Source organism: Pseudophryne corroboree, chromosome 2 (genome assembly GCF_028390025.1).
Source record: "Pseudophryne corroboree isolate aPseCor3 chromosome 2, aPseCor3.hap2, whole genome shotgun sequence".
Lineage (NCBI taxonomy): Eukaryota > Metazoa > Chordata > Amphibia > Anura > Myobatrachidae > Pseudophryne > Pseudophryne corroboree.
The window spans coordinates 402,687,250-402,713,368 of record NC_086445.1 but is presented as its reverse complement, the minus strand read 5'-3'; the positions used below and the strand labels follow the sequence as shown (position 1 = coordinate 402,713,368).

The 26,119-nt window shown below is 47.2% G+C and overlaps 1 protein-coding gene across 2 annotated transcripts in view; it reads right to left on the bottom strand.

Annotated features, from left to right (window-relative positions):
• The window catches only part of TGFBRAP1 (transforming growth factor beta receptor associated protein 1), a 103,221-nt gene that overhangs the window by 53,385 nt on the left and 23,717 nt on the right, over nt 1-26,119 (bottom strand). For both annotated transcript variants that reach the window (XM_063953415.1, XM_063953414.1), the window contains exon 2: nt 20,762-21,500. In XM_063953415.1, coding sequence (XP_063809485.1) covers nt 20,762-21,470 — 709 coding nt within the window. In that variant the 5' untranslated portion in view covers nt 21,471-21,500. The remainder of the gene's footprint in view (nt 1-20,761; nt 21,501-26,119) is intronic.

The following is a 26,119-nucleotide window of genomic DNA, read 5'->3' as shown; positions in this document are numbered from 1 at the left end:
GTAAAGCCGAGACACCCCGAGCAGCCGCCCAGGAAGAACCCACCTTACGAGTAGAGTAGGCCTTAACAGACGTAGGACACAGCAATCCTGCCGTAGAATACGCATGCTGGATAGTGAACGTGATCCATCGAGAGATAGTCTGCTTAGAAGCAGGACACACAAGTTTCTTGGGATCCTACAGGACAAACAAAGAGTCCGATTTTCTGTGACGAGCAGTCCTCTTCACATAGATTTTCAGAGCCCTTACAACATACAAGGACTTTGATGAAATTGAGGAGTCAATAGCAACTGGCACCACAATAGGCTGGTTGATATGAAATGCTGACACAACCTTCGGAAGGAACTGCTGACGTGTCCGAAGCTCAGCTTTATCTTCATGGAAGATTAAGTAGGGGCTTTTACAAGACAAAGCCCCCAACTCCGACACACGTCTAGAAGAAGCCAAGGCCAACAAAGGGACATCCTTCCACGTGAGAAACTTGACCTCAACCTCCTGTAGAGGTTCAAACCAATCCGATTGGAGGAACTGTAACACCACATTAAGATCCCAGGGTGCCGTAGGCAGCACAAAGGGAGGCTGGATGTGCAGAAACCCTTTCAAAAAAGTCTGAACCTCAGGGAGGGAAGCCAACTGTTTCTGGAAGAAAATGGATAGGGCCTAAATCTGGACCTTTACTGATCCCAACCGCAGACCCATATCCACACCTGCTTGCAGGAAGAGGAGAAAACGTCTCAGTTGAAACTCCACCGTAGGAAACTTCTTGGATTCACACTAAGATACATACTTTTTCCAAATGCGATGGTAATATTTAGATGTTACTCCTTTACTAGCCTGTATCAGGGTAGGAATAACCTTGCTCGGAATGCCCTTCCGAGCTAATATCTGGCGTTCAACTTCCATGCTATCAAATGTAGCCGCGGTAAGTCTTGATAAGCGAACGGCCCCTGCTGCAGCAGGTCCTCCCGAAGAGGAAGAGGCCTCGGATCTTCCAGCAGAAGATCCAGAAGATCCGCGTACCAAGCCCTTCTTGGCCAGTTCGAAGCAATGAGGATTGCCTGAACTCTTGTTCTCCTTATGAGTTTTAGAACTCTTGGATTCAGTGGAAGTGGAGGAAACACGTTCACTGACTGGAACACCCACGGAGATACCAGGGCGTCCACCGCCACGGCTTGCGGGTCCCTTGACCTGGAACAACACCTCCAAAGCTTTTTGTTGAGACGGGAGGCCATCATGTTTATTTGAGGCTCACCCCAAAGATCTGTTACCTCCTTGAACACCTCCAGATGGAGTACCCACTCTCCTGGATGGAGATCGTGTCTGCTGAGGAAGTCCGCTTCCCAGTTGTCTACTCCCGGAATAAAGATTGCCGATAGCGCCAACGCATGTTTTTTTGCCCAGAGGATGATTCTTGTTACCTCTGACATTGCAGCTCTGCTCTTCGTTCTGACCTGTCGGTTTATGTAGGCCACCGTCGTTACATTGTCCGACTGCACTTGATTGGCTCGATCTCGCAGAAGATGAGTCGCTTGGAGAAGACCGTTGTAGACTGCTTTTAGTTCCAGAATGTTTATTGGAAGACTGGATTCCAGGCTTGACCACCTTCCTTGGAAGGTTGCCCCTTGAGTAACTCGCCCCAGCCCCGGAGACTTGCATCCGTGGTTAGAAGGATCCAATCCTGAATCCCGAACCTGTGGCCCTCCAGAAGGTGAGGCATTTGCAGCCACCAGAGAAGTGAAATCCTGGCTTTCGGCGACAGACGTATCCTCTGGTGCATGTGTAGGTGAGATCCCGACCACTTGTCTAGGAGATCCAGTTGGAAGGACAGAGCATGAAACCTTCCGTACTGTAGAGCTTTGTAGGAGGCAACCATCTTCCCCAGAAGGCGAATGCACTGATGAACAGATACCCAGGATGGCTTCCGGACATCCTGGACCATTGCTTTCTCCTGCGGCAGAAACACCCCTCTGCACTTCCATTTCGAGGATCATCCCCAGAAAAAAAAAAACAATCTCCTTGTTGGCTCCAAATGGGACTTTGGAAGGTTCAGGATCCAACAGTGTTCCCTGAGCAGATGAGTCGTGAGAACAATGGACTGTAACAGCGTCTCCCTGGACGATGCCTTTATCAGCAGATCGTCCAGATATGGGATTATGTTCACCCCCTGCCTGCGGAGGAGAACCATCATCTCGGCTATCACCTTGGTGAACACCCTTGGTGCTGTGGAGAGGGCGAATGGCAGTGCCTGAAATTGATAGTGACTGTCTAACAGTGCAAATCTGAGATAAGCCTGGTGTGGCGGCCAAATCGGAATGTGGGGATACCAGAAACTCTCCCTCCTCCAGACCTGAAATCACTGCTCTGAGAGACTCCATTTTGAATTTGAACACCCACAGGTAAGGGTTCAACGTTTTCAAGTTCAAAATCGGTCTGACCGAACCATCCGGTTTTGGTACCACAAAAAAAGGTTTGAATAAAAACCCTTGTTTTGCATATGAGGTGGAACTGGGACAATGACCTGTGACTTTTCAAATTGTAGGATGGCTTCGTGTAAGATAATCCTGTCTGTCAGCAAAGCTGGCAAGCCTGATTTGAAGAAACGTTGAGGTAGAATTTCTTGAAACTCGAGCTTGTACCCCATGGACACAATATCCTGTACCCAGGGATCCAGGCCGCACGACACCCAGACGTGGCTGAAACGTCAGTCTCGCACCTACCGGGCCGTCCTCCAGGCTGTGTGGTCCACCGTCACGCTGAGGATTTTGAGGAAACAGAAGCAGGTTTCTGGTCCTGGGAGCCTGCGGGTGCAGGCTTTTTGGATTTTGCGTGACCACCTCTAAAGAAGGTGGTAGTAGGCTTGGACTTTTTTGTCTTAGCGGTCCGAAAGGACTGCGACGCAGTTGAAGAAAATGGTTTCTTCGTGTAAGCTGTAGCAGAGGGAAGAAAAGGTGACTTACCCGCGGTTGCCGTGGAAATCCACGCATCCAATGCTTCCCCAAATAGAGCCTGACCTGTGTAGGGTAGGTTCTCCACACTTCTCCTGAATTCCGCATCTGCAGACCATTGGTGTAGCCAGAGTCCCCTGCGAGCTGCGACCGACATGGAAGATATCCGTGCAGTCAGCGTACCCAGGTCCTTCATGGATTCCACCATGAACCCCGCAGAATCCTGTATGTTACGTAAAAACAATTCAATGTCACTTCTATCCATTGTATCCAAATCCTCTAGTAATGTGCCTGTCCACTTTACTATGGTTTTAGAAATCCATGCACAGGCAATAGTGGGCCTTAATGCCACCCCTGAAGCAGTGTACATGGGTTTGAGCGTAGTGTCAATCTTACAATTAGCCGGTTCTTTTAAAGCGGTAAATCCAGGGACACCTTTTTTGACAGTCTGGAAACGGATGCGTCAACTATGGGTGGGTTTTCCCATTTTTTCCTATCCTCCTCAGGGAAGGGGAAAGCAACCAGAGCCCTTTTGGGGATCTGGAATTTTTTCTCCGGGTTTTCCCAGGATTTCTCAAATATAGCGTTAAATTCTTTAGACGCAGGGAAGGTCAGCGAGGCTTTCTTATTGTCAGTGAAGTAAGCCTCCTCAACCTGCTCAGGTGGTGGGTCAGTTAACTTTAACACATCTCTAATGGCCTCAATCATGAGCTGCACCCCCTTTGCAAGCGATCACCGTCTGCAGTATCCGAGTCGCCTTGCATAATCTGGGCAAGTGCACGTTTCTGTGTGAACATGCTGGGGGATTTTGCCGGAATAGGAACAGAACCTGACCAAACTGGCATAGATTTCGTCAACACCTGAGTTTCAGTCTCAGTATGTGCTACCCTAGTAGAATTCTGAGAGCTCATTCCCTTAATGGAGGTCAACCACAACAATAGGGATCCGAGACGAGACAGTACATTCCTGTGTACATGGAATGGATTCTTCCTGAGAGGAAACATCCTCTGCAGCATATGACAGAGTCCATAGACATGGCTATGGGTGATAATAAACACCCACACACACTATGGGAGATAATAAACACCCCCCCCCCCCTCCCCCCCTTCTACAGCCCTCTGGTACTGCACAGGATAGCTGGAGTTGTTTGGAGGGACAGCTCTCCCTGTAAGCATCTGTATACAGGAACTGCAGGCAGGGAAATGGCGCTGAACGCTGCTGGGTCCGCTATGAGAAGCTCTACGCCCTGAACATGGCGCTGCTTCCCGCTTTTCACTTTCTTCATACTGGCCTAGGGGTGGTCTTCTGTATGCCGGCGGTCGGGCTCCCGGCGCTCAGTATACCGGCGCCGGGAGCCCGACAGCCGGCATACCGACACTTATTTTCCCTCGTGGGGGCCCACGACCCCCATAGAGGGAGAATAAAATAGTGTGGCGCGCATAGCGCGCCACCGTGCCCGTAGCGTGGCGAGCGCAGCGAGCCCGCAAGGGGCTCATTTGCGCTCGCCACGCTGTCGGTAAGCCGGCGGTCGGGCTCCCGGCGCCGGTATGCTGGTCGCCGGGAGCCCGACCGCCGGCCAGCCGTAGTGAACCCTGGCCTAGGATTATCGCTGGCAGCGTTACCGAGGTCCCTGACAGCCATGAGACCAGTGTAGGGTATAGGCGCTGGCTCAGGGCGCCCCTCACAGCACCCGCTGAGCCCCAGAGCGTAATTAGTCCTGCGCTCCCACCCTGTTGTCGCCATCTTCACAATAGCTCCCCCGTTTGCCAGGGGGGGCGGTGACTCACTCGCCACCGGAATCTTCTGGCTCTGTAAGGGGGTGGCGGCATGCTGCGGTAATGAGCGGTCGCCTGGGGCGGCTAGTGATCAGCACCCTCAGGAGCTAAATGTCCTGTCAGCGGAGATAGTAGCTCAAAACCCTTCAAGGCGGACACTACTCCACCCCCCCTTAGTCCCACGAAGCAGGGAGGCTGTTGCCAGCAGCCTCCCTGTGCCTATACTAACTCTTAGAAAAAAATAAAACCAATGAAGCTCTAGGAGCTCCCCTAGCTGTGACCGGCTCCTCTGGGTACATTTTCTAAACTGAGTCTGGTAGGAGGGGCATAGAGGGAGGAGCCAGTCCAAACTCTCAAACTCTTAAAGTGCCAGTGGCTCCTAGTAGACCCGTCTATACCCCATGGTACTAATGTGGACGCCAGCATCCTTTAGGACGTAAGAGAAATTATCTTTCAATATAAAAGTGTCCTTTACTCCTTTTGTTGCTGCTTCTGAACTTTGGGATTTCCTGCTCACAAAAGCTAAAAGGATGCAGGTTCCATTATGCCTCTACACTTATCTTATGATGTTGCCTTTCTAATGAGACTTTAGAACAATAAGCATCATGTTTCTATTCTCTACAGCAGCATAATGGCTGTCAGCTCAAAAGATAATAGTGCAAGCCCATGAATAAGGAAAGCACAAGGTTCTTCTTCCCAGTGATCCTCACAAAGCTGTAGTGGCTTGCCACTAATCATGTGCTGTCGTCCCATCATAAAGAAGGAATAAATAATATTAATACCAATTTCACGCCGCCACAAAAACCCAGGGTATTGCCAATTTAACTCGGATCACGGCTCAGTGGAAAAGTTCCCCCCCCCCCCCCCCCCAAAAGAAAAAAAAAAAAACAGAGTCCAGCGACCTGCTAATCCGACCAAGGTAACAAGCAGGGTTGGGCACGGGAAGGACCAGTGTTATGGGGCAGTGCAAACAGGTAACCATTAACACCCTATGCTCGCTCAGAGGAGAAGCCCAGCAATCAACCGGATCCAGCCTGCCGTGTGAACAGGTTTCAAGCCGCTGTGAACACGTATTCAGGGACTCGGGCTGGACCTGGGAATTTTGGTGTGGAAGGGGTATTACTAAAGTATTATTACATTACTGAACTGTGTATTAGGATAGCCAATCCCGGGATTGGGATCAGCGGGATCCCGGGATTTAGGCCAAAAATAGGCCGGGATTCAATCCTGGGATTGGAAGCTCCAATCCCAGGGATTGCGGGATCAGGCAGCCCTTTAATGCCGGGCAGCGCTGATCACCCTCAGGACACTCAACCATGTCCGTCTCCCTCCTCCCGGCTCCCCCTGCGCAGTGTGACCTCTGACTCTGAGGTCACATTGCGCAGTCACCCGCCGCTGAGCCCAATGGTACGGAGGCAGTCACTCTGCGCATCCTCCTGGCTACCCTTGCAGTCACCGCGTCTGAAGGAAGTTTGTGGGGAGATGCGGGGCGGGGCGGACGGCCAGACACAGTAAGAAAGCCAATCCCGGGATTAACCTTTTTTCAATCCCGATACCCGGGATTGAAAAAAATGGCCCGGGATTGGCCACCCTACTGTGTATCACAAAAATCTGCATTTTGAGCCAGGAAGGGTGAAAAATTTGGTCTAGGTCAAGAGTCACTCACACATTACACTTCTCTACTACTCCCATAAACTATGCTACAAGAGACAAAGATTTTAAAAAAGAAAACAAAAATGCAAATCTAGGTTTCCATCTATTTTTATACCAATGAAAGTAAATAAATATTTTCCTCAAACCTAATATCAAACAAGCACGGGGGGGGGGGGGGGGGAGAGAATGAGTACTATTCTGCAATGATAGTTGCAAGCAAACCCCAGAAAATGCAGCTTCCTGCGACTACGTGACAGACATTAGGTGCGGTATGTTGTATCTTCAGACTTAAGAGCTGAGCGTGATGCGGCCAATTGTATAGCGCTGGATTTCCCCAGAGGAGTGTTAACAGGCAATGGGTGACGTTGGAGGGATAAGCATACCAAGGACAAAAGCAGCATATGTGTTTATAGTTACTGCAAAATTAAAGAAAGATAAATATTTCCTATGTTACACAACACACAGAAAATCTCATGATTCTTTATTTACTCGTTTATCGCTCATATTATATTATATACACACACACACACAGATACGGCAATGTAAATATTTTTTAAGTGAAAAACACAATATAGAGGTGTAGAAAGTTAAAAAAAAAAAAAAAAAAAGTAAGTATGTATGTTTTGCCCCGTCGCACATGATTTAATAATAATGCATGTAAAAGGAGTGGATATCATATAAGAAGTCACAAGACTTGTACACGCCAAAGGAAAAGATATGAGCTGCCAGAGAAGAAAGTTTTTTTTGGTTTGTTTTTTTGAAACATTTTGTAATGTGGCAGCCTGATGAATAGGTCTGCCTATAACACTATTTGCCCGATTACTCGTTCATTCTAAGAAGACAATCATCGAGCTTCTACTTTTTTTTCCTCATTAACCATTGTTTTTCAACCGGAGTGCCACGGACTGATCCCAGGGGTGTCGGTGGCAGGCGGCTGCTAAACTAATCATCTGTTTAGGGTTTACTCCACACAGATTATTTTGGACTATTCAGTAATAATAAAATATGTCCTGACATTTTCTAGCTGACATTTGGGGCTCTAGTGATAGGATGTTACAGTAGTGCTGGCCAATGAAAACGCAACTTCAGAAGGACACTGCATATCTCCTTGGCAAGCATCTGCTGAGTTTCTGGCTGGTGTGTATCTTCCACTCCTGGACACGTACTCCCATATCCAGCGCACCGTAGCCTATACACTTCCCTTCCGCTGTCCCAAAATGGTGGTCTATCATCAGAGCCACACTATTTGTTTCCTGGTGTTGAATCATGGACAAGTTTGTGTTTAAGAGAAAACATGATTGCGATGAGGATTTGGCAATCACACCAAGCCCAAATTTCTCACTAAAAAGGTAGTTTCTTTGTTTATTTTATTGTATATTCTATATTTAATATATGTGTTTTATGTACATGTATTTTTTGTTATTATCATGATTATGAGTAATAATAATAATTATTTTTATTATTATTGAGAAGTGATTCCATTGCATAACTGACTAGGGGTGCGACAGAATAAGATATATGACTTCAGCGGTAGCATCACTAATAAAAGGTTGTAAAGCTTCTATTATGAACCCAAGGGTGTTGGGGAGATCTCTAGCAATTAACTATGCTTAGCAGGCTATAATGGGAACCCAACGTGCCAGGTATTGGTGTGATCTCCCGCATTGATTATTGCAATAGTCTCCTAACTGGTCTTCCCAAAACGAGACTCTCACCACTACAATCCATTCTGAATGCAGCGGCGAGGCTTATCTTCCTCGCTAGACGTTCATCGTCTGCAGATCCACTCTGTCAGTCCCTCCATTGGTTACCTGTACTCTACCGCATTCAATATAAAATACTTTTACTCACACAAGGCCATTTACCAAACTACACCAACGTACATCACTTCGCTTATCTCAAAATATCTCCCAACCCGACCTCTTCGCTCTTCACAAGACCTGCGTCTCTCATCCACACTCATTACTCGCTCTCACTCACGATTGCAGGACTTTCATCGGGCTGCACTCACTATGTGGAATGCCCTACCACGCACAATAAGACTCTCCTCTAGTCTCCAAACCTTCAAGCGTTCCCTGAAAACTCACCTCTTCAGACAAGCATATCAAATTCCAGAACCGCCCACATAACTTTCATAAACCTTCCTATCAAATTGCATCCACTCTGTACAGTCCACACATATCCTCACGTCTTCTCATTCTATGCAATAGATAGCACCTTTCCTTATGTACACATGCCTATTTCCCTATAGATTGTAAGCTTGCGAGCAGGGCCTTCCTACCTCTATGACTGTTTGTTATCACCCATTTTGTTATTGTTATTTCAAATTGTAAAGCGCAACGGAATTTGCTGCGCTATATAAGAAACTGTTAGTAAATAAATAAATAAATAAAATTAGCATAGCCTGGTTCTGGCCTACACTTTAGCATGGCATCCCCATGCTTCCTGTCCCTATGTTCTAGTGCAGGGGTGCACAACATATGGCCCTCTAGCAGTATGCTGGGATGTGTAGTACTACAACAGCTGGAGGTTGTGCACTCCTGTAGGGGAACCAGCCCAGGTTGAACAGCATTGCTTATTAATAATGACTATCTACTCATTTGCAGAGTCTAATAACGGTTTTCTGCATGCTGGAAAGAGCACGCCATGACCATGGGTATAAACACATCAGTCACATATCAAACATTCAGGGCTACAGTTACAAAATTGCAGTTTTGGGTTTCCTGTGGTTCTCCAATCTGCTGCTTTGCTAAGGCCAAAACCACCACAAAACAAGTCACTGGATGTCTACTATTGCTGGAGCTACTAGTGCTCGGATACAGACTAGAGCAGGGGTAGCCAACCCTGGTCCTCGAGAGCTACCAACAGTTAACGTTTTCCAGGTCTCCTCACAGAATCCAACTGTGGATCTTTTAAAATGTGTCAGTCAATAATGACTGCACCTGTGCACCTGCTAGGTGAGCTGGAAAACATGAACTGTTGGTAGCTCTCGAGGACCAGGGTTGGCTACCACTGGACTAGAGTGTGCTAGAAGCACCAAAGCAGAGAGGGATACTCCAGGCAGGAGAGAGGGCCTGCCCGGGTTTTGAAAAGTGCAGGGTGCTAAACCAGTGCAGGAATGACCATGGCTGCTGGACCCACCCCAGTGAGGAGACAGGCTGGGGGAGGTGTTCTAGGGGTTCTGAGTCGTTGCATTACCTGCAAAAGAGAAGAAGCCTGTGTCGGTTCCTGAAGGGAAGGTGTGGCTGAAGGTACTTCCTGCTGCATGGCTGCAAAACACCGGACACTGAGATAATCGTGGTCCGGGGCCTGAGGAGAAAGTACATTGGTACAAACCCTACATGTGTGCAGCACAGGAGCACTCCCCTCCTTGGGTGCCTTGCCATTGGAAGACATTACTGCAATTCAAGGCTATCCACACACACCCCAAACTACAATAAAACAGAGTTGTGTTATCTAGGGGTAAAGCATTGAATATTGGCGTCCCACAAATAAAGTAATAAGTGGGGCTATACAGATTCTTGTATAATAGTGTGAACACCAATAAATTAATACACTCAATCTAAAGAAATAGTGACAGGTATAGAGACTAAGGAAGCACTCAAATACACTTAGAAAGAGGTATACACTATTGCACAAAGCAGAGCGAGTGAAGCAACAACAGTTGAAATAAACAAGTAATGTAAATAGGAGATCGGGATATAGAAAAAGGAAGTAATCCTATACACTTACACAATCAATTAATCAAGGACACAAGAAACAACCCCAACAAGGTGGGGAAGGAGACAACTCTCCTGCGAGTGGCTGAGGCAGGAAGTGTGCTAAAATGGCTGCCCAGCATCCTAGAGAGGGAGGATAGATAGGACGAGTAAGCCCCAATGGTGGGTAGCCTGCAGGACAACCTAACTCCCCCATCTGGCGTCAACCCCAAAGTAATGGCCGCTATATGTATATAGTGCCCCGTTACAAATAGTAACCCTGGTAGTGTGTGTGGCTCTCTGCAAGTAGGGAGCCACCTTACCTGCTCCCCATTGCACCAGAAACATCTGTGGGTCCTCTGGTGTGTGCAGGAGCCCAAACCGAGGTCACCAGTGCTCTGGGTGCAGGAGAGTGCTGGAGCGGAAGGAGGAGGGGGGGGGCATCCAAATGCTGATCTCCTGCCCACTCAAAGGAAGAAAAAACTAAAGACAAATAAATATATAGAAAGACAAAGGGGCAGGAGCCCCCCAAAATACTGTGCCTGACCTGGGAACCAAACAAAAAACTGGCAGTCTGGTGCTGGAGACGGCTTATAGCAGAGGTTCTCAAACTCGGTCCTCAGGGGCCCACACAGTGCATGTTTTGCAGGTCTCCTCACAGAATCACAAGTGAAATAATTAACTCCACCTGTGGACCTTTTAAAATGTGTCAGTGAGTAATTAATACACCTGTGCACCTGCTGGGTTACCTGCAAAACATGCACTGTGTGTGCCCCCGAGGACAGAGTTTGAGAACCTCTGGCTTATAGGAAGCCTAGACTGCTGGGAAGAATTTGTTAACAGTTTGGTGCCCGGCTCACTTCCCCTCCTATACCCAGTGTCTAAAGCCTGTGTCCCCATGGATGAGGGGGGTGGAGTGAGTGGATGAAAGAGTTATGTTACGTTAAGAAGAACCTGAGATACGTAGGGTTTAAGATAAATTATTAGAATTTAAGGATTGGACATAGTACTTTTATCCACAAAATGGGCTGTATGTAAAAGAGCACAAGTTGGCCAGAGGTGCAGGTTGCAGGAAGATCGCAGACTTTTTTTTTAAATTGGCAATCATTTACAAGGCAAAACCATCCCTTGTAAATGATTGCTGCTTTAAAAAAAACGTTCGAGTTCAGCCGGCAACCTGCGCCTCCGGCAAATTCGGGCTCCATTACATCCAGACCACTATATCCATAAGTAGACAAACAACATTTAAAATAACATTGCTACTATGATTCCTAGGTCAGAACACCTTCATTCACTTGAAAAATAAACAAACTTTTTTTCAGAAAATTATTAAATGACACCTTCATCCACCTGCCTCTTCAATTACTAAACATCTATCTGCATAGATAGGCACACTACAAACTAATTGTTTACTAACCACGGTTTAAAAAAATAAAAATAAAAAATGCTGTGACTACAGTGACTTCTAAAAATAAATAAATATTATACTGCACAGTGCAAATTCTTAAGTGTGTGTGTGTGTGTGTGTTTTCTCTGAAAAGTGCTTTTGCATTTTCCATTTTGTATTACTATCCAGATATATCTAATCAGAATAAGTAGAACTAATGCTTAACATTAACTTCTGAGTGTACTCTGCATGTTTAGTCTATCTACATATTTTCAGATGTAATAGGAACAATAAGCTGTAAAATTATGGGTTTTATTGAAAATAAATCAAATCCTAATAACATTATTAATGTTAGAAAGCATTAAAATATGGTTGATCAATGTTTCTAATGTATGATTAATTTATTTTTATTTTTTTAAACATTAATGTAATAAAAATCTGGTTTAAACAAAACAAAAAGCATCTGTTTTCCCCCCCCCCAACCCTGTACAGAAACCATTGATTCATCGAGCAGCACCAGCAAACCCATCCAAAGAAATGACTAAGCTCAGACGGGTGTGGATTTCTTCGTAAAGTGACCGGGAAACCCAATTAGTGCGCTGTGCCCTCTCGCCATGCTTCGGGCAGGTTACTATTCCCAATCATGGTTCATGTGATTCGTTAAGTATAAAAAAGTTATACATTTTTTTTCAAAAAGTGTGAAAAACTCATCTCAGCCTTTTTCCATGTCGACCTATAAACCATAGTGGTCGATCTAATGACTATTGACCTAAGTGTGGTCGACTTAAAGACCGGATACCACTCAGACAGGCATGGATTGACAGGAATATCATCCAACTGGAGTATGGAGGACTTTGATGCCTTTCACCAGACATGGGACAAACAAACAAAAAAAAAAAATTAGAGAAATACTCAAAAGAAAAGTATAAAAACACAAAAAAATACACACAGAGCTTAAAAAAAAACAAAAAAAAAAAAAACAGACTAATTTCCCAACTGTCCTGATTTCAGAGAGACAGTCCCGCTATTCAGACACTGGGGTCGATTTCAATTCAGCGACAGTTGAATAGCGCCGGGAGTTAGCTCCCGTTGCTATTCAATTCAGCTCCAGTTAAGTCGGAGAAGGCCCGTTCTCGCGGACTCAACAGGCTGAATTGTCGGGAGAACGGGCATTCTCCGACTTAACTCCCCGGTGCAATGCTGATTCCCGACAGAATCAGCCTCGCGCCGGCCGCACTTTTGTCGGGTTTCTTCTCTCGTACCCCAGGGGTGAGAGAAGAATTCCCATCAATTGAGGGTCACTTGTCGCTGTATTGAATAGCCTCCCGGCGCTATTCAACTGTCAGTGAATTGAATCGACCCCACTGTCTCGCTGCAGTGTTCTGCGGGGCAGAGGGAAGGTTGGGGCAGCTTTGGATAACTGCTGCTCTGCACAGCCAAGCAGTGGGTGATCCTGAAGAGATGCCCTGCGGACAGCATCTAAACAGTGAAGGAAAGGGAGCCTGGGGACTGCCCAGCTGCTTGGGGAATGCTGGGCACGCACCCAAAATGACTAACAAGGTGAACATGCCGCGAGGCCACGTCCCCTTCTGACTTGCACTGATCATATGTTAGGAGGAATGCTATTGGGAAAACACAACTGAGATAATTTTCAGAACAACAAATAAGGTAACTTTCAAGAAAACTCACCATCAGCAATCACTTAATTCCTCACAAAACCACAAAGTGAAAGAAAAGTGGCCAGCTGTCTTTTTGGGTGGTGTCCATTAAATGGTGCTTTCAATAACTAATTGAAGAGCACCTGTACAATAATATCAATTGAATGGCTCATCATGCATAGCTGTTTGTATAGAAACCACCACCACCACATTGGGCCTGACTCAGAGATGAAAGTTAAAGCATTTGCACATGTGATCAGATAAGCGATGGATGTGCGAAAATAAGCAAATAAGGCAGTTGCTTAGATTTCTATTGAGATGCAAGTGTGTACAGCTAAGCAGCGGCGGTTGCAGATCCTTCCATAATTGCCACTCCCAGTTACCTCTCTCAAACGATCCTGGTCTGTCAATCAAATGGCGGCGAATAAATCCTCATTATCACAAAGGTACCTTGGTAAGTGCGCAGTGCGACTGTGATGCATACGCAGTTGAGAGATAATATCTCAACTCCGTAAGTATCGGCACTGCGCACAGTTCTGAATCCGGCTAATCCTATGAGGTTCGACAGTGGATTATAAGGGTTAGTCAGCTTTGTTAGCAAACCGAAAAAGTTAGCAAATGGACAAAATCATGTTGCACTTCAGGAGGGGCAGATATAATGGGTTGGGTATGTGTGAACGGCGGATGGTAGACCGGCTTTTGGATGCCCGGCTGGGGGGGGGCAGCGGAATGAAGCCCCTTGCGGTCCCGCTGCACTCGCCACACTGTGGGCTCAGTAGAGAGACAAATTCTATTCCAACTCTATAGGTGTTGTGGACTGTCGGGATTCAGGAATCGGTATTGTGATCGGCGGGGTCACATAACTACATCTTGATATAACATGTGCAGAAAGAGTTAGATGTGGGTGGGTTATTTTGTTTCTGTGCAGGGTAAATACTGGCTGCTTTATTTTTACACTGCAATTTAGATTTCAGTTTGCACACAGCCCACCCAAATCCAACTCTTTCTGCACATGTTACATCTGCCACACCTGCAGTGCAGCATGGTTTTGCCCAGTTGTTTGCTTTTTTGGTTTGCTAACAAACCTGAATAAGGTCCTATGTTTCGACATCAAAACTGCCCTTTATGTCTAATCCATAGTTATTACTAAACACTGTCATAAGCGTTTGTTTCCGGCAGGTTCTAAACCACAACAAACCCACCACTTCATTTATTTAGTCCTCAGTGTTTATTTGAATTGACACATATATTAAGCACTGCAACGTCATTGGGCAGTGACACACTTCACTGGCTAACTGAGTAAATCCAACTGATAACTTTTGAAACATCCTAAGGTCTCTCTATCAAGCCTCTTGCAAAAGTGTGTCAATTTAGCTGCACACTTTCCTGGTAAAATGTAACCTATAAGAGTCTGTCCAGCCTCACATTATTTCAGGTAAAGCAGGATATTACATTTACTGACATACTGGTATGTATATTCACAAGCGCTAAAAATAAGAATTTACTCACCGGTAATTCTATTTCTCGTAGTCCGTAGTGGATGCTGGGAACTCCGTAAGGACCATGGGGAATAGCGGGCTCCGAAGGAGGTTGGGCACTCTAGAAAGATTTATGACTACCTGGTGTGCACTGGCTCCTCCCACTATGACCCTCCTCCAAGCCTCAGTTAGGACACCGTGCCCGGACGAGCTGACATAATAAGGAAGGATTTAGAATCCCGGGTAAGACTCTTACCAGCCACACCAATCACACCGTACAACTCGTGATACTATATCCAGTTTGACAGTATGAAAACAACTGAGCCTCTCAACAGATGGCTCAACAATAACCCTTTAGTTAACAATAACTATATACAAGTATTGCAGACAATCCGCACTTGGGATGGGCGCCCAGCATCCACTACGGACTACGAGAAATAGAATTACCGGTGAGTAAATTCTTATTTTCTCTAACGTCCTAGTGGATGCTGGGAACTCCGTAAGGACCATGGGGATTATACCAAAGCTCCCAAACGGGCGGGAGAGTGCGGATGACTCTGTAGCACCGAATGAGAGAACTCCAGGTCCTCCTCAGCCAGGGTATCAAATTTGTAGAATTTTGCAAACGTATTTGCCCCTGACCAAGTAGCTGCTCGGCAAAGTTGTAAAGCCGAGACCCCTCGGGCAGCCGCCCAAGATGAGCCCACCTTCCTTGTGGAATGGGCCTTTACAGATTTTGGCTGTGGTATGCCTGCCACAGAATGTGCAAGCTGAATTGTACTACAAATCCAGCGAGCAATAGACTGCTTAGAAGCAGGAGCACCCAGTTTGTTGGGTGCATACAGGATAAACAGCGAGTCAGATTTTCTGACTCCAGCCGTCCTGGAAACATATATTTTCAGGGCCCTGACAACGTCTAGCAACTTGGAGTCCTCCAATTCACTAGTAGCCGCCGGCACCACAATAGGCTGGTTCAGGTGAAACGCGGACACCACCTTAGGGAGAAATTGGGGATGAGTCCTCAACTCTGCCCTATCCATATGGAAAATCAGATAAGGGCTTTTACATGATAAAGCCGCCAATTCTGACACTCGCCTGGCTGAAGCCAAGGCTAATAACATGACCACTTTCCACGTGAGATATTTCAGATCCACGGTTTTAAGTGGCTCAAACCAATGTGATTTTAAGAAACTCAACATCACGTTGAGATCCCAAGGTGCCACTGGAGGCACAAACGGGGGCTGAATATGCAGCACTCCTTTTACAAAAGTCTGAACTTCAGGTACTGAAGCTAGTTCTTTTTGAAAGAAAATCGACAGAGCCGAGATCTGTACTTTAATGGAGCCTAGTTTTAGGCCCATATCCACTCCTGCTTGCAGGAAATGCAGAAATCGACCTAGTTGAAATTCCTCTGTTGGGGCCTTATTGGCCTCGCACCATGCAACATATTTTCGCCATATGCGGTGATAATGCGTTGCCGTAACATCTTTCCTGGCCTTAATAAGCGTAGGAATGACTTCTTCCGGAATACCCTTTTCCTTTAGGATCCGGTGTTCAACCGCCATGCCGTCAAACGCAGCCGCGGTAAGTCTTGGAACAGACAGGGCCCCTGTTGTATCAGGTCCTGTCTGAGCGGTAGAGGCCACGGGTCCTCTGAGAGCATCTCTTGAAGTTCCGGGTACCACGCTCGTCTTGGCCAATCCGGAACCACGAGAATCGTGTTTACTCCTCGCTTTCTTATTATTCTCAATACCTTTGGAATGAGAGGCAGAGGAGGGAACACATAAACCGACTGGTACACCCACGGTGTCACTAGAGCGTCCACAGCTATCGCCTGAGGGTCCCTTGACCTGGCGCAATATCTTTTTAACTTTTTGTTGAGACGGGACGCCATCATGTCCACCTGTGGTTTTTCCCAACGGTTTACCAGCATCTGGAAGACTTCTGGGTGAAGTCCCCACTCTCCCGGGTGGAGGTCGTGTCTGCTGAGGAAGTCTGCTTCCCAGTTGTCCACTCCCGGAATGAACACTGCTGACAGTGCTAGTACATGATTCTCCGCCCATCGGAGAATTCTTGTGGCTTCTGCCATCGCCATCCTGCTTCTTGTGCCGCCCTGTCGATTTACATGGGCGACTGCCGTGATGTTGTCTGACTGGATCAGCACCGGCTGGTGTAGGAGCAGGGATTTTGCTTGACTTAGGGCATTGTAGATGGCCCTTAGTTCCAGAATATTTATGTGAAGGGAAGTCTCCTGACTCGACCATAGTCCTTGGAAGTTTCTTCCCTGTGTGACTGCCCCCCAGCCTCGAAGGCTGGCATCCGTGGTCACCAGGACCCAGTCCTGTATGCCGAACCTGCGGCCCTCTAGAAGATGGGCACTCTGCAGCCACCACAGTAGAGACACCCTGGTTCTTGGAGATAGGGTTATTAAGCGATGCATCTGAAGATGCGATCCGGACCACTGGTCCAACTGAAAGATTCTGGCATGGAACCTGCCGAAGGGAATTGCTTCGTAAGAAGCCACCATCTTTCCCAGGACCCGCGTGCAGTGATGCACTGATACCTGTTTTGGTTTCAGGAGGTCTCTGACTAGAGATGACAACTCCCTGGCTTTCTCCTCCGGGAGAAACACTTTTCTCTGGACTGTATCCAGAATCATACCCAGGAACAGTAGCCGTGTCGTCGGAACCAGCTGTGACTTTGGGATATTCAGAATCCAGCCGTGCTGGTGCAGCACTTCCTGAGATAGTGCTACTCCCACCAACAACTGTTCCTTGGACCTCGCTTTTATTAGGAGATCGTCCAAGTACGGGATAATTAAAACTCCCTTTCTTCGAAGGAGTATCATCATTTCCGCCATAACCTTGGTAAATACCCTCGGTGCCGTGGACAGTCCAAACGGCAGCGTCTGAAATTGGTAATGGCAATCCTGTACCACAAATCTGAGGTACTCCTGGTGAGGATGGTAAATGGGGACATGCAAGTAAGCATCCTTGATTTCCAGGGATACCATGTAATCCCCCTCGTCCAGGCTTGCAATAACCGCCCTGAGCGATTCCATCTTGAACTTGAATTTCTTTATGTATGTGTTCAAGGATTTCAAATTTAGAATGGGTCTCACCGAACCGTCCGGTTTCGGTACCACAAATAGTGTGGAATAATAACCCCGGCCTTGTTGAAGTAGGGGTACCTTGATTATCACCTGCTGGGAATACAGCTTGTGAATTGCCGCTAGCACCGCCTCCCTGTCTGAGGGAGCAATCGGCAAGGCAGATTTTAGGAACCGGTGGGGTGGGGACGCCTCGAATTCCAGCTTGTACCCCTGAGATACTATTTGCAGGATCCAGGGATCCACCTGTGAGCGAACCCACTGATCGCTGAAATTTTTGAGGCAACCCCCCACCGTACCTGGCTCCGCCTGTGGAGCCCCACCGTCATGCGGCGGACTTGGAAGAAGAAGCGGGGGAGGACTTTTGCTCCTGGGAACCTGCTGTTTGTTGCAGCCTTTTTCCCCTACCTCTGGACAGAAAAGACCCGCCTTTTCCACGCCTGTTTTTCTGGGTCCGAAAGGACTGAACCTGATAAAACGGCGCCTTCTTAGGCTGTGAGGGGACATGGGGTAAAAATGCTGACTTCCCAGACGTTGCTGTGGAAACTAGGTCCGAGAGACCATCCCCAAATAATTCCTCACCCTTATATGGTAACACTTCCATGTGCTTTTTTGAATCCGCATCTCCTGTCCACTGGCGAGTCCATAAGCCTCTCCTAGCAGAAATGGACAATGCACTTACTTTAGATGCCAGCCGGCAGATTTCCCTCTGTGCATCTCTCATATATAAGACTGAGTCTTTTATATGGTCTATGGTTAACAGGATCGTGTCTCTGTCTAATGTGTCAATATTTTCTGACAGTTTATCTGACCACGCAGCGGCAGCACTGCACATCCATGCTGACGCAATAGCTGGTCTGAGTATAATGCCTGTGTGTGTATATACAGACTTCAGGCTCGCCTCCTGCTTTCTATCAGCAGGTTCCTTGAGGGCGGCCGTATCCGGAGACGGTAGTGCCACCTTTTTAGACAAACGTGTGAGCGCTTTATCCACTCTAGGGGGTGTTTCCCAACGTGACCTATCCTCTGGCGGGAAAGGGAACGCCATTAGTACCTTCTTAGGAATTACCAATTTTTTATCAGGGAAAGCCCACGCTTCTTCACACACTTCATTTAATTCATCTGATGGGGGAAAAACTACGGGTAGTTTTTTCTCTCCAAACATAATACCCTTTTTAGTGGTACCTGTAGTTATATCAGAAATGTTTAACACCTCTTTCATTGCCTCAATCATGCAGTGAATGGCCTTAGTGGGCATCAGATTTGACTCATCGTCGTCGACACTGGTGTCAGTATCAGTGTCGACATCTGGGTCTGCTTGAGGTAGCGGGCGTTTTAGAGCCCCTGACGACCCATGCGACGCCTGGGCAGGCACGAGCTGAGAAGTCGGCTGTCCCACATTTGGCATGTCGTCGATTTTTTTATATAAGGAGTCTATACGTGCACTCATTACTTTCCATAAGCCCATCCACTCAGGTGTCTGTCCCGCAGGGGGTGACATCCCTTCTAAAGGCATCTGCTCCGCCTCCACATCATTATCCTCATCAAACATGTCGACACAGCCGTACCGACACACCGCACACACACAAGGAATGCTCCGAATGAGGACAGGACCCACAAAAGCCCTTTGGGGGGACAGAGTGAGAGTATGCCAGCACACACCAGAGCGCTATATAATGCAGGGACTAACTGAGTTATGTCCCCTATAGCTGCTTTTAATATTATATATATATATATATATATATATATATATATATATTGCGCCCAAATTTAGTGCCCCCCCTCTCTGTTTTTACCCTGTTCTGTAGTGCAGGGGAGAGCCAGGGAGCTTCCTTCCAGCGGATCTGTGAAGGAGAAATGGCGCCAGTGTGTCTGAGGGAGATAGCTCCGCCCCTTTTCCGCGGCCTATTCTCCCGCTTTTTTCTGGATTCTGGCAGGGGTATTTTCCACATATATAGCCTCTGGGGCTATATATTGTGGTATTTTTGCCAGCCAAGGTGTTTTTATTGCAGCTCAGGGCGCCCCCCCCCCCCAGCGCCCTGCACCCTCAGTGACCGGAGTGTGAAGTGTGCATGAGGAGCAATGGCGCAGAGCTGCAGTGCTGTGCGCTACCTTGGTGAAGACTGATGTCTTCTGCCGCCGTTTTTCCGGACCTCTTCTTGCTTCTGGCTCTGTAAGGGGGACGGCGGCGCGGCTCCGGGACCGAACACCAAGGACTGGGCCTGCGGTCGATCCCTCTGGAGCTAATGGTGTCCAGTAGCCTAAGAAGCCCAATCCGGCTGCAAGCAGGCGAGTTCGCTTCTTCTCCCCTTAGTCCCTCGCTGCAGTGAGCCTGTTGCCAGCAGGTCTCACTGAAAATAAAAAACCTAAAACTATACTTTCTTTCTAAGGGCTCAGGAGAGCCCCTAGTGTGCATCCAACCTCGGCCGGGCACGAAATCTAACTGAGGCTTGGAGGAGGGTCATAGTGGGAGGAGCCAGTGCACACCAGGTAGTCATAAATCTTTCTAGAGTGCCCAGCCTCCTTCGGAGCCCGCTATTCCCCATGGTCCTTACGGAGTTCCCAGCATCCACTAGGACGTTAGAGAAAAAGCAATGACATTACAACAGGGCTGGCCAAACCGGTCCTCGAGATCTACCAACAGTACATGTTTTCCAGGCCTCCTGGAGATCTGTAGAATTGTCAGTTAGGAATGAATGCATGAATGAATGAATCTTAATTAGTAATGACTACACCTGAGCACCAGCTAGGTGGTCTGGAAAATGTGAACTGTTGGTAGATCTCGAGGACTGGTTTGGCCAGCCCTGCGTTACAACAATGTTATGTATAGTCCATGAATATTTCTTTACTTTAAAACATTCTGCATAATAAATCCAATTATGTATTATACCATTTTATAGGAAAACTTGACTGATCTGGAATGACTGGATCGCAGCAGGTCACGTCATATTAACAAGATTCATGTATAGGATTATTTATTCTTGTATGATTTACGGCACCTTGTTTAACAAATGAATGCAATATATTTCCCTTTCATTGGCAAACATAATTTTTCCTTACCTAAACCCCCAGGTCCAGCCAATAGAAACTCCTGTCTGCTGATCCTCTTTATAATCGGTCGCTTTTGCTCACTGGGATACGGGAAAAGATCCTGGCAATGTCCTGTAGTATAGTTAAGGGTGACATAACGGCTGCTGAGTGCCAGACACAGATAATGTCCATCTGCTGCTAGCGCACAGGGCTGCTCCGGTGTGGCAACTTCCCGAACCAGGTGCACCTTCTCCTGCCCCACACTGAAGATCTGCACTGTGCGTCGCTTGGAGGAGATTATGCAGACTTCCACACTGAAGGGATCCCCACTTACTGGATTTTCATTGAGGGTGAAGCTGAGTGCCCCCCGGATCTTGATTCCTGGTACTGGTTCAAGTAACTCACTACACAGTAATGTAATAGTATTATCACACAGTACTAGTAACCGGCCCAAAGCAGAGGCGGCTCTCAATTCACATATTGGCTTTTTCAAACCCAGCTGTCTTTGCCTTTGCCGTGTGGTTGTGAAACTAGTATTAGGATGATCTGAATGCTGGACTAACGGTAGACCAGGCGTCTCGGTGCCATTTTCTTCCACTAGCAGGAGGTGATGAATACAGCTGTCGCTGGTGCCTATGTACAGATCATGTCCACAACACTCTAAGCACTCAATCTGTATTCCTGGGGGAAGGTGATCCTTCCCTGATGCACACACCAATCTGAATGCCTGCACACTCATGGCCAAATCAAAAGGGAGTCCCAGGGCGTCCTGAAAAGATAAATGGAAGTACAATGAGTAATATTTTGACAAATAAAGCAGTAACATTGCGCTTAAAGTGCATCTCGTGAAATAAATTAACATTTCTGATGCCAAGATATATAACTGCAGGCACAAGATACCCATTTCATACCAAATATAAGGATATGGGTCATTAGGTCAACCACTATTGGTCGACATGCAGTGGGTCAACATGGTCAATAGGACGACATGAGTTTTTTTTAACTGTTTTGGTGTCGTTTTCTTCGTAAAGTGATGGGGAACCCCAATTAGTGTACTGCTTCGCTCACCATGCTTAGGGCAAGGTGCCTTGCTGCGCTCAGCACAGGATAACCGTTCCCAATTGTAGTCCACGTGGATCATAAAGTATGAAAAAGTTAAAAAAATGGTAAAGAAACTTTGAAAAACTCATGTTGACCTTTTTCCATGTCGACCTACTGACCATAACCCAAATATAATCATTTATGTTTCTTCTTTTTGCTTCTTTCAGATTTTAGGACACACTTCACATGGAAAATCACTATTTGATATTTTAAAGAAACTGATTATGTGTGGGTATTTCACATCCACATTAGAAAACCACTAAACCCCAAAATGGACAGTTTCAGTTATAAGCCATAAAATAAGAATTTACTTACCGATAATTCTATTTCTCGGAGTCCGTAGTGGATGCTGGGGTTCCTGAAAGGACCATGGGGAATAGCGGCTCCGCAGGAGACAGGGCACAAAAGTAAAGCTTTTACAGGTCAGGTGGTGTGTACTGGCTCCTCCCCCCATGACCCTCCTCCAGACTCCAGTTAGGTACTGTGCCCGGACGAGCGTACACAATAAGGGAGGATTTTGAATCCCGGGTAAGACTCATACCAGCCACACCAATCACACCGTACAACTTGTGATCTAAACCCAGTTAACAGTATGATAACAGAGGAGCCTCTGAAAGATGGCTTCCTAAACAATAACCCGAATTAGTTAACAATAACTATGTACAAGTATTGCAGATAATCCGCACTTGGGATGGGCGCCCAGCATCCACTACGGACTCCGAGAAATAGAATTATCGGTAAGTAAATTCTTATTTTCTCTATCGTCCTAAGTGGATGCTGGGGTTCCTGAAAGGACCATGGGGATTATACCAAAGCTCCCAAACGGGCGGGAGAGTGCGGATGACTCTGCAGCACCGAATGAGAGAACTCCAGGTCCTCCTTTGCCAGGGTATCAAATTTGTAAAAATTTACAAACGTGTTCTCCCCTGACCACGTAGCTGCTCGGCAGAGTTGTAATGCCGAGACCCCTCGGGCAGCCGCCCAAGATGAGCCCACCTTCCTTGCGGAATGGGCCTTAACAGATTTAGGCTGTGGCAGGCCTGCCACAGAATGTACAAGTTGAATTTTGTTACAAATCCAACGAGCAATCGACTGCTTAGAAGCAGGTGCACCCAACTTGTTGGGTGCATACAGTATAAACAGCGAGTCAGATTTTCTGACTCCAGCCGTCCTTTAAATGTATATTTTTAAGGCTCTGACAACGTCCAACAACTTGGAGTCCTTCAAGTCGTCTGTAGCCGCAGGCACTACAATAGGCTGGTTCAGGTGAAACGCTGATACCACCTTAGGGAGAAAATGCGGACGCGTCCGCAGCTCTGCCCTATGTCGAATGGAAAATTAAATAAGGGCTTTTATAAAACAAAGCCGCCAGTTCAGATACTCTCCCGGCCGAAGCCAGGGCCAGTAACATAGTCACTTTCCATGTGAGATATTTCAAATCCACCTTCTTTAGTGGTTCAAACCAATTGGATTTGAGGAAATCTAAAACTACATTTAGATCCCACGGTGCCACCTTAGGCACCACAGGAGGCTGTATATGCAATACTCCTTTGATAAAAATCTGGACCTCAGGGACTGAGGCCAATTCTTTTTGGAAGAATATTGATAGGGCCGAAATTTGAACCTTAATAGATCCCAATTTGAGACCCATAGACAATCCTGATTGCAGGAAATGTAGGAAAACGACCCAGTTGAAATTCCTCCATCGGAGCACTCCGCTGCTCGCACCACGCAACATATTTTCGCCAAATACGGCGATAATGCTTCGCGGTGACTTCCTTCCTTGCCTTTATCAAGGTAGGAATGACTTCTTCTGGAATGCCTTTTCCTTTTAGGATCTGGCATTCAAACGCCATGCCGTCAAACGCAGCCGCGGTAAGTCTTGAAAAAGACAAGTACCCTGCTGAAGCAGGTCCCTTCTCAGAAGTAGAGGCCACGGATCGTCCGTGACCATCTCTTGAAGTTCCGGGTACCAAGTCCTTCTTGGCCAAACCGGAGCCACTAGTCTTACTCCTCTTTGCCGTATAATCCTCAATACCTTTGGTATGAGAGGCAGAGGAGGAAACACATATACCGACTGGTACACCCAAGGTGTTACCAGCGCGTCCACAGCTATTGCCTGCGGATCTCTTGACCTGGCGCAATACCTGTCCAGTGTTTTGTTGAGGCGAGACGCCATCATGTCCACCATTGGTTTTACCCAACGGTTTAATAGCATGTGGAAAACTTCTGGATGAAGTCTCCACTCTCCCGGGTGAAGGTCGTGTCTGCTGAGGAAGTCTGCTTCCCAGTTGTCCACGCCCGGGATGAATACTGCTGACAGTGCTATCACGTGATTCTCCGCCCAGCGAAGGATCCTGGCAGCTTCTGCCATTGCCCTCCTGCTTCTTGTGCCGCCCTGTCTGTTTACATGGGCGACTGCCGTGATGTTGTCCGACTGGATCAACACCGGTCTTCCTTGAAGCAGAGGTTCCGCCTGGCTTAGAGCATTGTAGATTGCTCTTAGTTCCAGAATGCTTATGTGAAGAGACTTTTTCAGGCTCGACCACACTCCCTGGAAATTTCTTCCCTGTGTGACTGCTCCCCAGCCTCTCAGGCTGGCATCCGTGGTCACCAGGATCCAATCCTGCATGCCGAATCTGCGGCCCTCCAATAGATGAGCCTCCTGCAACCACCACAGAAGGGATACCCTTGTCCTCGGCGACAGGGTTATCCGCAGGTGCATCTGAAGATGCGACCCTGACCATTTGTCCAACAGATCCCTTTGCATGGAATCTGCCGAAAGGGATTGCTTCGTAAGAAGCTACCATTTTTTCCCAGGACTCTTGTGCATTGATGTACAGACACCTTTCCTGGTTTTAGGAGGTTCCTGACCAGGTCAGATAACTCCTTGGCTTTTTCTTCGGGAAGAAAAACCTTTTTCTGAACCGTGTCCAGAATCATCCCCAGGAACAGCAGACGAGTTGTCGGCATTAATTGGGATTTTGGAATATTCAGAATCCATCCGTGCTGCTTTAGCACCTCTTGAGATAGTGCTAAACCCATCTCTAGCTGTTCTCTGGACCTTGCCCTTATTAGGAGATCGTCCAAGTATGGGATAATTAATACGCCTTTTCTTCGAAGAAGAAATATTATCTCGGCCATTACCTTTGTAAAGACCCGAGGTGCCGTGGACAAACCAAACGGCAGCGTCTGAAACTGATAGTGACAGTTTTGTACAACGAACCTGAGGTACCCCTGGTGTGAGGGGTAATTGGAACGTGGAGATACGCATCCTTGATGTCCAAGGATACCATAAAGTCCCCTTCTTCCAGGTTCGCTATCACTGCTCTGAGTGACTCCATCTTGAACTTGAACTTCTTTATGTACAGGTTCAAGGACTTCAGATTTAGAATAGGCCTTACCGAGCCATCCGGCTTCGGTACCACAAAAAGAGTGGAATAATACCCCTTCCCTTGTTGTAGAAGAGGTACCTTGACTATCACCTGCTGAGAATACAGCTTGTGAATGGCTTCCAAAACCGTCTCCCTTTCTGAGGGGGACGTTGGTAAAGCAGACTTCAGGAAACGGCGAGGTGGCTCTGTCTCTAATTTCAACCTGTACCCCTGAGATATTATCTGCAGGATCCAGGGATTTACCTGCGAGTGAGCCCACTGCGCGCTGTAATTCTTGAGACGACCGCCTACCGCCCCCGAGTCCGCTTGCGAAGCCCCAGCGTCATGCTGAGGCTTTTGTAGAAGCCGGGGAGGGCTTCTGTTCCTGGGAAGGAGCTGCCTGTTGCTGTCTCTTCCCTCGTCCTCTGCCTCGTGGCAGATATGAATAGCCCTTTGCTCTCTTATTTTTAAAGGAACGAAAAGGCTGCGGTTGAAAGGTCGGCGCCTTTTTCTGTTGGGGAGTGACTTGAGGTAGAAAGGTGGATTTCCCGGCCGTAGCCGTGGCCACCAAATCCGATAGACCGACCCCAAATAACTCCTCTACGCATCGCCTGTCCACTGTCGTGTCCATAAAGCTCTTCTGGCCGAAATGGACATAGCACTTACCCGTGATGCCAGTGTGCAGATATCTCTCTGTGCATCACGCATATAAAGAAATGCATCCTTTATTTGTTCTAACGACAGTAAAATATTGTCCCTGTCCAGGGTATCAATATTTTTGATCAGGGACTCTGACCAAACTACCCCAGCACTGCACATCCAGGCAGTCGCAATAGCTGGTCGTAGTATAACACCTGCATGTGTGTATATACCTTTTTGGATATTTTCCATCCTCCTATCTGATGGATCTTTA